General features: G+C 43.5%; 1 protein-coding gene and 1 non-coding gene across 4 annotated transcripts; one reads left to right on the top strand and one right to left on the bottom strand.

Annotated features, from left to right (window-relative positions):
* Positions 1 to 931: 931 nt before the first annotated feature.
* On the bottom strand, positions 932 to 3,961 carry LOC136473113 (eukaryotic translation initiation factor 6-2). 3 transcript variants are annotated; one of them, XM_066470806.1, is made up of 9 exons: positions 3,814 to 3,950; positions 3,641 to 3,744; positions 3,379 to 3,433; positions 2,678 to 2,774; positions 2,484 to 2,569; positions 2,360 to 2,404; positions 1,544 to 1,674; positions 1,342 to 1,452; positions 932 to 1,255 (listed from the first exon to the last, which is right to left on the bottom strand). In XM_066470806.1, the coding sequence occupies exons 3-9, from the start codon at positions 3,386 to 3,388 to the stop codon at positions 998 to 1,000; spliced, it is 738 nt and encodes a 245-aa protein (XP_066326903.1). In that variant the 5' UTR covers positions 3,389 to 3,433; positions 3,641 to 3,744; positions 3,814 to 3,950; the 3' UTR covers positions 932 to 997. The 3 variants fall into 3 exon arrangements, with proteins under 3 accessions (XP_066326903.1, XP_066326902.1, XP_066326901.1); XM_066470805.1 differs by having other exon boundaries at positions 3,652 to 3,744; positions 3,814 to 3,949; XM_066470804.1 differs by lacking the exon at positions 3,641 to 3,744 and having other exon boundaries at positions 3,814 to 3,961.
* Positions 3,962 to 7,188: 3,227 nt separating this feature from the next.
* On the top strand, positions 7,189 to 7,261 carry TRNAA-AGC (transfer RNA alanine (anticodon AGC)). The gene has a single exon. It is a non-coding gene; the product is annotated as a tRNA-Ala (tRNA).
* The last annotated feature ends 4,770 nt before the right edge of the window (positions 7,262 to 12,031 follow it).

Consider the following 12,031-nt stretch of genomic DNA (forward strand, 5'->3'; position numbering starts at 1 on the left):
TAATAATGAGAAAAATGTTCCTGACATTAATTATAGAAAAAGCTATGCGTAGAGAAAGAAAAGTATTTCCTCCATTTCTAATTATAAGTTGTTCTGACTTTTCTAGATATATAGACACAGAGAAATAAAAGGTACTTTCTCCATTTCAAATTAATATATCGTTTTATCTTTTTTAGCTACATAGATTTTGTTATATAGATATACACTATGTCTAGATACATAGCTTTTATTATATACATAGGAAAAGCTAGAATAACTTATACTCCATCCATTTCAAATTATACGACGTTTTGACTTTTTGTAGAAATATTGCTTTCACTATCTGCCTTGATATAATGTATATTTAAGTGCATAGAAAAACTACATGTATAGGAAAAAAATAAATGTCTTATAATTTAGAATGGGAAGAGTAACTTGTAACCGATGGAGTAGCTTTGAGTGATAAGGCAAGCAAAACAAAAAGAGAAGTGATGTAGAGTGATGCAACCCGACCTGCGTTCAGCTGACACCCTACCCAGCTTTGATCCGCTTCTTTTTTCATCCGGAACAGTTATTTTCTCTCACAAATTCATTTGTAAACAGTAACTTTTCATTCGCTACAGTGTTTTTGGTTCAGCCGAGCGCCCTCTAAGATTTCAGACTAGAAAGTCATGTATATCTGCATAAAGCTGCTGGCGTAAACAAACAGTACCACTCGAGATTTGGATTTTGTAAGCAAATGATTTCAGGGCCAATGAATGTAAGCAAATTTTCACTTCCTAGGCTATTTATCAATCAAGAAGCGTAAAACATCCATGCCGAAACAAAACTTAACAAAAACGAGTGGCCTCTTTTCACTGATATAGCACGAGCTTCAACTTTAAAGTCTAGGATTCTGAAACCACGGATACACCACGAACATTTATCATAGGGTTATGTTGTGCTACAGACAACTCAAGTACAGTTGCAATACATCTTAGCACAGGTAATACTTGAGACCCACATCTGCTGGCATAAGTTACACATAACTGTCTATCAGAGACTTCCTCATGTCCTCCACAATCGCAGTGGGCTGCCCTTCCCTCAGCTTGAAGACGCTCTCAATGACTGAGAGCTCAGTGGCCGTCGTGTCCGAGCCACAAAAGGCAGTCCAGTCGTTCACTGTCATGCCTGCAGCAATGACCTCGCTGCCTCTGTTCACAGTTCCAGCGACAAGAGGGACTTGCAGGAGCGTGGAGAGCTCGTCAAGGTCTTCAACGGATGTATGAGGATGAACCTGCATAAATGTATCGTTCACTAAATAGAACATTTGCAAGCAGAAGAGAATGGATGGAATGGAAATGTAGCTAACAGTTTACGTACCAAGCCACCCCTGTTAGAGAAGGCACAGTAACTCCCCACAAGGATATTTCCAGCAATAGTCTGCCTAAACACCTCGACACCAAGCACATCTGCAATAAACTCCTCAGTCTCCTGTTGAATTCATTAGCACAAAGATTTTAGCTGGAGGTAATTGAGGAAATGCAAAGTTTCAGGGGCTGCCAATAGAATAAATAGGTATTACCTTGTCAAGGTCAGGGTGTGTAAGCGCAACATGGTCATTGCAGGCTATGCAATTGCCAAGGGCAGACAACCTCTCATCAATACGCTGAACCACCACTTGATCAGGCAAACAGTTCCTCAAATGCTGAAGCTCTACAAGAGTTCCAAAGCACAGGGAGGACATAAGTATAGATAATTCATGGCAAAGCAGGATACTATATCACAACCTATACAACCCAGCTGACAGGATAGTTGAGTTCCCACCTATCCTCACCGTTTTCTTTGTCACTTAGATAAGGTAGAGACAAAGAGATATACATTTGGAAGAACAAAACTAGAACTCTAGTCATTGCAGATTTGCAAGCAGCAGCATGGCCATGCAGTTACCAAGCTGGAGCCATTATAACTCCCTAATGGTACGAATATAAAAAGCCTAAAGATTATCTATGGAAACTAGCTAAGTGCAGGTAAACAATATAAATCTGAGTGTTTACAAGAACACATGCAAACAAGGCAGCATATTTGTGCCACATGCTAAGTGGTTTATACACTATTTTGAGAAACCTAGTGCTACTTATACTATCCTTATGTATTAAAATCATTTTGAAGGTGAATGCTGATAGAAAACTAGCATTTCCTAGCACATGCATTTAAAAAAAAGTGCCATAAACTAGAGAAATAAAACATGGACGGAAGTGAACAATACAAAATGGAAATAACACCGTACATTTGAAAACATCTGGGGTAATAAGATCAGATTCCTAATAACCAGCCGTACATAAGTATTAACAACAGATGTAGCAAACATTCACAGCAACAGCATAAAGCAAATGCTTACCTTGGTCAGTTGTAGTATGTGGCAATAGAAGTCCATTCTTGTTTCCTGTGCAAACAAAGTGAAAGGGAAGGTGAAGTCTAGTAGAGAACAGACCAGATAGCAAAGCCAAGTTTCAGATATTAACCAACACAGAGTCGACCAATTATTCTGGTGCCACCAATAGAGGTCTTGACCACAGGAATGGCATCTGCAAGCTCAGCCTCAAAGGCACTGGAAAACATTAGAAGAACACACTGATAGAGTTAGCACGTCATCTACTTCCACCCAAGTAGCTCAATAACTCAAATGTCAAGTCTGAAAGAAATATGTGGTACTAACCTGTAGAAGTTCTCTGACCCTCCAATCGCTACCAGACAGTAAGCATTTGTCAGCTTGGAGAAAACACCAACTTCACAGTTGTTCTCAAACTGAATACCTGAAAGAGTCCGCATGCCACAAGTTGCAGATAAGGAATTGAAAACACAGATTTCATGAGCAGCAGGGTGAAAGGTTAACCACCCATATTTATTTAGACTAATAAAAGAACTGTATATTTTATCCTTTTTTCATTGTGAAAAAAACAAAAGAGAACAAAACATGTATAAAAACAATGAACAGAACAGTTTCTCACACTAGCACATCCAACTATTGCAATATGACTGTGATATTGTCGAAATACTGATTCTAAAAACTACAAACTAGCCTTCACCAGTATGTAGACATAGAGCAAACTGGAAGCAACCCTATCATCCAACTCTAAATTCCCACCCAAAACACGGATTAGCCAAGACAAAAATAATATCGGCTAATCAAGTGCAACTTTAAACCCAAGATTCATATCCTGCCTCGGATAAGCTGCATAAATCATGAAATGATAGCTACTGAGTCTATTAATCATCAATCATCGACGATACTAACACGCCATATAATGACCTTAAAACAAAGATTAGAGCACCGCCAACACAAACGACATACCAAGCGCCTAGGCACAAAACTCGCAACCAGAAATATGACACGGAGGAAATAAAAACGAAACTTACGGGTCGCCATGGTCGGTTGGTCTTGGCCGCAGCAGCTCCTCGACTATGCGTGCACCTGCAGATCAAACACCGAGCCCATTAGGGCTCACTGGGCGAGGCAAAAAACAGAAACAGCCGAAAAAAACGATTGGCGGTGGCGGCGATCTACGGGGGCAGGAGCATGAGATGGGAGGAAGAAGGGACCGGCGTATCGGTGGCTCCGGAGGAGGAGGTGCGCCGCCGCCGCGGAGGGGAGGAGGCGAGCAGGCACGCGCAGCCGTACCTGGGTCTCACCTTGGAGACTAGGCGCACGGGGGAGCAGACGCCGGTGCACCACACGACGAATCCCCGAGACACCCCACCGCCCATGAACCTAATCGACGCACGCTGCAGGCGTGGAATCTAAGAAGATAGCAAACCGGGGAGGGGAAGGAGACGGGGAGCGAGCATGCTTACCAGCCGGAGCGCAGCGGAGCGGAGGCCGCAAGGTCGCCGCCGGGGACTAGGGTTCAGCGGTGCGGGGGTCGGGGACGAGACGGAGGGGAGGAGGCCACACGGTCACGGTACGACTTGGGAGATCAGGTCTGGAGGCTTTGCTTGATCGACTCGATCGCACGGGTTGGGCTGCGCTGCGGGCGGACATTCAGTTGGGCCGTGTCTGTCTTGGGCTCTTAGCCCTTTTGTTTTTTTAAAACAAACATTGATTTTTCGTTTCAAGGAAATTACTGTCATGCCATTGCAAATTGCGTAAATACTGGATTCGAATTTTCAGTAACAAATATCTGAAATAATGAAAACCTGACATACAAGCATATCAATAGTCTCTGAGAGCAAAAGGTGGGATAAAATCGTCCCAAAAGCACCTGAACTACTTCAAATGCAAACGGTAGCGTTCGAACTTGAAAGCGGTAAACAGTTCGTTTGGCTGTGGCTTATTGTAAATGATCGTAAATTTTCAATCGGAATAGTATTTTTCTCTTACACAAATCAGTCAGCAGTACTTCTTTACGAATCAGCAATGATACGAATCAACCAATCGAACAGGCTGAAAGTAAATCAGCTGTGGTAAATCATTCATCGGTCGGATCTACTTTGTCAGTTGTCACACTTGAACTGCGTCATAGTAAATGAAATATATCATCTCTACTCTATTTAACACGTTCTCAAGTCGCCCTGCTCCTGCAGCTGTTCGTCGATTCGGCCTCCGTCGAGCACTCGAGCCGCCGGCTGTCCTGCAGGCCTGCACATCTAGCCAAGCAGTGCGCTCTCCCGCCGCCCGCTCGGGGCTCGGGCTCAACGACGGCGTGCCCCACGCGGCGCCAGGCACCGACTACTCGAGTGCTCCGCTGTGACCTCGAGTCCTTGCCGCCGCCGTCCTCGCCGTGCTGCAGTCGTCCTCGCCGTCGCCGTTCTCCTCCAGATTTGGCGGTCACACGGGCATGGCGGGCGCGGGCCCAGGAAATTTGCTCGCGGGTGCGGGCACGCAACACCTGTATCCGCGGGTATTTTGCTGGTCGCCATCTTTAATGACGAACAATACAAAGAGAAAACTTGCAACATGCAACAAGAATACTTATTGATCACTAGCCACAGGATGGTTCCAAACTGTTCTTAACATATATGCACAAGTCCAAAAAATTCTGATATTGCAAAGAGGTAACGAATAAGGGCCCGTTCGTTTGGATGAATTCTGGAGGAATCTGGATAAATTTGAAGGAATTTATGAGAGAAAAACACTGTTTCGGATGAAGAAAAAAAAACGGAAGCTTTAAGGGCACGCGAACGGGCCCTAAGTCGTGGCACTTCTAGTTACAAATATTCTTGTGGGCTGGGGGCTGGGGTACGGCACATACAAAATTCAAAGCTGAGACTACATGAGTGAGTGTGGAAATCTGATGTTTCTCGTAGCCACCAGTCTCCAAAGACATCCATCTTAAAACTGAGAGTAGCTCTCTATACATACTTAGATATACATTAGACACAAGGAGTGTGGCGTTGCCGCGCTTACTTGGGCCTCGTTTGGCAGAGCTCCCAGAGCTGATTCTCTGTTGAATAGTATGAGCTCTGCCAAACAGTTTTCCAGAGAGAATTCTCTGCTGATTTCGTAAAGTGATTCTCTGAAATGAACTAAGAGGCTGAGAGCTGAAAAAGTAGCTTCTCCTGATTCGGTGAAGTGATTCTCCATTATGATTTTAAGAGTTTATGCTAAAGAATCACAGAGAATCACTTTCAGCCACAGAATCACTTCTCTCAGAGAATCAGCTTCCATAGAGACTCAGAATCAGATAGAGCTCTACCAAACAGACCCTTGATTGGACCAGTGTAAACTTTGTGTTTGCCTCTCAAAGTGTATAATTGAAATAAGCTATATTTTAGTGACTTATACTGACTATAATTTTTGCTTTGTTGAATAAATAGACAGAGAGAAACCTCCAGAGTGCAACACTATAAATTTATGGATATTATAGCTTACGAGGAACAATTCAACTCCAAGCTGTACTCATCATTTTCAATCTCTATAGACTAGTAATTTCCAGGCTTAAAGAAAATGTATTTGATATGATCTTTTATAATAGTCAAATGAAAAAGGGGTAGGAAATAAGTATAATTGAAAGCCATAGCTATGAGTATGAGTATTGTGATCCACGCTTGTACATTTCATCAAATACCTATAGGGGATAGGCATCTGCCATCTGATCTTGCAACCAGAGGTGCCATGCAGGGGCTCCAACGGCTCACAACATATCCGGTCTGTTTGCTTATTGGTTTCAGACATGGTTTATTAGCCAGTAAATAATGTTTTTCTCTCACAACAAACCAGCACCAGCCGAGCTTATCAGCCTAGAAATCAACCAGCGAACAGACCGATTGTTAGATTCTTGCTGACAATATCCAAGCTTCAAATAGACAAGGCCTCAAAAAACTGGGTGGGGCATTTGCCTCTTTTCTTTCTTTGTCTAATAAAAATCGCGGCAAAACTTTTGTCGTCCTTTCTTAAAAAAAAAGGCAAGGCCAATCAATCACCACACACAAAGTCATGTTCATAATCCGAATAGAATTGGCTAGTGGAAAAAATCGTATATATTATATAAAACCATCTTAGCCAGTTCTTAATGGGCCTTGTTTAGATGCAAAAAATTTTGCAAAATGGCTACTGTAGCATTTTCGTTGTTATTTGGCAAATAGTATCCAATCATAGTCTAATTAGGCTTAAAAGATTCGTCTCGTGGATTTCGTCTAAACTGTGTAATTAGTTTTATTTTTTATTTATATTTAATGCTTCATGCATGCGTCCAAAGATTCAATGTGACGGGGAATGTGAAAAATTTTGCAAAATTTTTTGCAAACTAAACTGGCCCCAACAAAACCAGTTCTCAGGAAGGACTAGCTAATATTGCACAAATCAGCTTAAACTGGTTTTGTCGATTCAGTGTAAATTAAAGTAAATCGGCTTCGCCAGTTTTGTTGGTTGTGTCCCAAATTTGCAGTCAACACCTGCATTGTCCTAAACAAAGTTGTATCTACATCCTTTGATCTATTGTGGAATGTTACCATGTAGCTTAATATTTGAGACTGCAAATAACTTCAAATAAAAAACTTGGCCATACAAAGTTATAATGTGTGGAACACTGTAACTTATTTGTTTGGAAATTGTTTAGTTTAAAATTTAAAATCTAAAAACTTAAGACACATATTTGATGCTCTAGTAAACTTCAAACAAATTGATAAATCTATTTATAAAGAATTGGACGTGAAATATGGTCTTAATCCAAATCATTGTCACAGAGACTCTTTCGACTTTTGACATTTTAGTAGTTCCGAAAGGGACAAGGGGATGTAGCTCAGATGGTAGAGCGCTCGCTTAGCATGCGAGAGGTACGGGGATCGATACCCCGCATCTCCATCTTTTTTGTTGAAATTTTGTCTGGGCTTGTCCGGTTTCTGGCTTTCTGCTTTTTAAGAGCTCTGAGTGTTTTTTCTCCATTTTTTTTTCTTACTTTCCATGTTTCTGTCTGTTGAGACCCCTGAGCATAATCCGTGTCTTTCGAAACCTACTGCACTCAAGGCCGCAGTGGTCAGGTTTCAGCATGTCAATCAACAATACAAAAAAGACCCAATCATTTGCCATGATCTATCCGAGCTTTTTATCCACTGCACCTCTCAAAGTCTTTTAAGAAGCAAAAAAGACTTTCAGTTTGCCAAGTACACACACTGCCTGTCTCTGCTCACTCTCCACATTAGGACCTTGGCCCAAAAACTTCAGTAAGTCCCAATCCATGTGAAGACAAATAATACAGCAGTTTGTATCATCACTTATATCTATCTCCGGTTCTCTCCACTAGACCTGCAATGAGACAACAGTATTGGCCTGCATTCTATAATCAACTAAACATCATATGTAGGTCTCAGTGCACGCTAATTCTTATTTTCATCTACAGATCGTGAACCATATGGTGCTGTACTGCTGTGTTCTATGGGCCATGCCCAACCAGAAAGCTGAAGGTAGCTGGACAGTACTTCAGTTCGTTTTTTGCTGCTGAAGACTACGAGTGTGCAACTAGAGCAAGCATGCTCTGTCCTTTTGATTGTGAATCCCTGTTTGTTTCACTGAAATTTGACTGTTGCTGATGCTTATGCTGATTTGTTGTGAGAGGAAAACATTTGTCGTTCGTTGAAAACACTGCTGAAATAGTGCCGCAGAACACGATGAATAATGGAAATGTTGTCTCCTCATTGATCCTAATGATCAATCGTTAATCAGTTCGACTTCATTTCCACCTACCAAGCTGAAGCAGCCATTTTCTAGACCAGCTTGAGAAGTCAAGTGAAGACAAGCAGTTTGCTAAGTTTCTTGAGATGATGAAAGATGCCTAGCAGACTACCATCCCCATCCTTGATGTTATCTTACATGTTCCGTTGTATCCAAAGTTTTTTACGGAGCTGCTCACAAAGAATGTGGTTTGAAGTTTGAACGCATGTGCAAGCGTTTTATCTTTATAAATTACGTGGATCGGCTAGAACTCTATCTCTTATATAATTTTCGGTACTCCTGGAAGTATCCTATCTGAAACAAACGTTCATCACTAGACATGATGATCCGTCTTATTAAATACGAGACAAAAGCCTTTTACAAAAGAGTACTCCCCCAGTTCCTAAAAAAAAAGTGATTCTAGCTTTAAATCTTTGACAAAAGCTAGAACCAAATTTGGAACGGGTAAGCAAGATCTCCACCTCTGCCGTGCAACCGTGCTGCCAGTTCGGCTTACCTTATATTCGGCTTGTTCGACTTATTTTTTTAGCTGGAACATTATTTTTCTCTCACAACAATTCAGTCAGAATAATATTTTTCAGCCAAGTTTCAGACCAGCCAACGACCCGATGCTCGCACCTCTGCCGTGCTGCAGCCTGAATTCACAGTACCGATCGAAGCGGTAGGATGGAACATGAGCAGCGTTGCAGGCGGCGCAGTTACCACTCGCATCAAGAACCGGATCGCCCGAGCCGCCTCCGCCGCTCCACGCGACGTCGCGACGGCACGTTAGAGTACTCCGGTGGGAGATACGGTAGCGTTCCCAGTCCCAGAGCAAGATCTTCCGGCGCAGAATCGCCAGTTCAGCCAGGTGACCGAACCAAAGCCCTGTTAACCCAGCATGCTAGTAAGGTGGTGTTGGAATCCAGTGATTAAAATTTAGAAAATATGTCGGAAGGATGTTGCATAGGATGTTCAGATATTAATAAAAAAATAAATTACATAATCTGTCAATACTTCATATGACGAATTTTTTAAGCCCAATTAATCCGTCATTAGCACATATATATACTGTAGCACCATATTGTCAAATCATGAACTAATTAGGCTTAAAAGATTTGTCTCGCAAATTAGTCGTAAACTATGCAATTAGTTTCGTAATTAGTCTATATTTAATATTTCATACATGTGTCCAAACATTCGATGGGACAACGACTAAAATTTAGGAGGGGCAACCTTTGGATCCAGTGACTAAAACTTAGGAGATGTGTCGGGAGAATATTGCATAGTGTGTTGGAATACTAATAAAAAAACAAATTACATAATCCGTCGGTACTCCACGTGAAGAATTTTTAAGCTTAATTAATTCATCATTAGCATATGTTTATGGTAGCAAAATATTATCAAATCATGAACTAATTAGGTTTAAAAGATTCGTCTCACAAATTAGTCGCAAACTATACAATTAGTTTCGTAATTAGTCTATATTTAATACTCCATACATATGTCGAAATATTCGATGGGACAAACACTGCCTTTTAGAAGGGTCAACCAAACACCGCCTGAGTATTGCTATACAGTTGTGTCTTTGTTGAGCTGAAAAATTAAAGGCAAAGCCTGACTGAGCAGCGAGCGAGCGATTCCCCGCTCCGGGCAGCTGAGCTGAGACTTGAGGTTCCGTTCAGCTTCGTCGATAGGGGTACAGCAAGAGACATCAATGCTTTGCTGGCAGGTGGGATCAGTAGACAACTATGGAGTAGATATGGATGGATGGAAACGAAGTGCCCTGAATTGAAGCATCAATTTGCCACACGGCACATCCTTCTCCCACACGTACAGTACATTTCACGGCCAACACACAGTCACGCACCCGTTGCGTCGCCATCAAACGCTCTACGGGCGGCAGCAACAACCTCTCCTAATCTAGTGCACATGCGATTGGATTGGATGCGATGCGAGATCGCGCACATCGCTGTTCACCGAACCCGCTGGGCGCCGGCGCAGCCTTGTGTTCCTGCCGCCGAGACAGGTAGTAAAATATCTCTTTTACCAGTACCACCAACCACCACCTCGCGCGTTCGAAACGGTCCGTGGCCCCGGCCCAAGCTCCTGTGACGGACAGGCCTCCGGCTGTACTTTGAGTTGGGCTGCACTAGCTGTACCGGCCTGTAATTCAGCAATTGAGCCACATGGGTGTTTCTATTGGGCTTGGCCCATTTATTTCGTTGCTTCGACTGTGTGGGAGGATGAGCGGACAGAAAATAAGAAAAACCTAATTTCCGAATCATCTTCCTCCTTCCGTTGCCTGCTCGAGGCGGCGCCGTCGCCGTGCTCCCAGCCGCGCGTGCACGCCGGCAACCTTCTCCTACCTGGTTATGGTCGTTACATTTGGTACCAGAGCCTTTAGATCCATCGGCCATACTGATTCGTAAATTCTATCACCGAGGGTTGAATCCAGAGAAGTCGCGCGGTCATACACCGAATCCATCATCTCCACCGCCAGATCCGTCCTAGCCGCCGTTCAACTCGTCCACCACCTCCTTCCCCTACCTCCACCGTCGCTGATTTCACTGCGCCAGCAACTTTGCCACCCCAATCATTTTGCCGCCACCTCCATCCCAACTCCCAGTCGATCCGCCACCCCCTCTATCTCAGCTACCTAACCCAAGCCACCAACCCTCACCTCCCGAATGGCGACCGCAGAAGAAAAGCTTGACGCGCTCAGTGCGCAGATGAAGTCCATGCTCCTGCTCATGGAGTCCTTCAATCGTTGGCGTCCTGAGGTCGACCACTCATCCACCGAGCTAACCATGGAGATAAAGACTCTCACATCGCGCATGGAGGCGTTGGAAGCGAACACCGCTCCGCCATCGGCCCCAAAGCGCGAGGAAGAGGGGCGGGCCATGGGCCACGGCGCTGCAACATCACCACAGGGGAATGATGGGGGGACTGGTCCTCACTCATCCCCTGGCCAATGGTCAGTCATCCACCCCCAATTTCCCAGTTCATTATCATACTGCGCCTACCAACAATGAATGCCGCTTGCCTAAGGCCCAGTTTTCCAAATTTGATGGGTCTCATCCAAAAGTCTGGAAAGAAAAAGCAGTAAAATACTTTGACATGTTCAATGTTCTAGTGCATCGCTGGGCTCAGTATGGCACCCTTCATTTCAAAGGGCATGCTGCTTTATGGTTACAAACTTATGAAGACAGCATGGGGTGGATAACTGGGTTGAACTCTGTATTGCTATTGAGTCTAAATTTGAGAAAGATCTCTATCACAACTCTATGCTAGAATTATTGAGTCTTAAGCAAACCTCTGATGTTCAGGATTATTATGATAGATTCCAAACTATCATGCATAACGTGTTGGTGCATAACAATCAATTAGATGATGTTTTCTTTGTTAGCAAATTTCTTTAGGGGTTGCATCCTGACATTAGAGCTGCTATTGTTTTACATAAGCCAAGAACAGTTGATGTGGCTGGGCTCTTATGCAGGCTGATGTGTTGGAGTCTTAGCCCAAGTATTTTGGCAGGCGCCATTATCGCGACTACAACAAGTATCAAGGCAAGCCACCTCAAGCAACAGCGCCGGGTATTCTGGGCGCTCCTCCAGCTGAAGAGGCTAAACCCAAGTGGAAAGACAAGTGGACCACACTCAGAGCTCAGCGTCATGCCTAGGGTTTATGCATGAAGTGTGGTGAGAAATGGGGCAGGAATCATAAATGCCCAGAGAAAGTGTCCCTACATATCTTAGAAGAAGTCATGGAACTTTTTCCAGAAACCATCAAATCTGAGCCAACCTCTGATGAATCCAGTGACGACGAGGTATTTTCCTTGTCTCAAGCTACAACAGTGGGTGTGTGTAATGTCCCGCCTCTATAAGGCCGGGCCCGCTTACATCTGGCAGCTTTTCTAGGACA

Source organism: Miscanthus floridulus, chromosome 8 (genome assembly GCF_019320115.1).
Source record: "Miscanthus floridulus cultivar M001 chromosome 8, ASM1932011v1, whole genome shotgun sequence".
Lineage (NCBI taxonomy): Eukaryota > Viridiplantae > Streptophyta > Magnoliopsida > Poales > Poaceae > Miscanthus > Miscanthus floridulus.

Bases quoted from the DNA above. Each gene is read 5' to 3' on its own strand.
- LOC136473113 (XM_066470804.1), bottom strand. The intron at 2,405-2,483 runs GTTAATATCTGA...TTGTTTGCACAG, and splicing joins AATTGGTCGACTCTGTGTTG to GAAACAAGAATGGACTTCTA. The intron at 1,453-1,543 runs GTAATACCTATT...TGAATTCAACAG, and splicing joins CACACCCTGACCTTGACAAG to GAGACTGAGGAGTTTATTGC.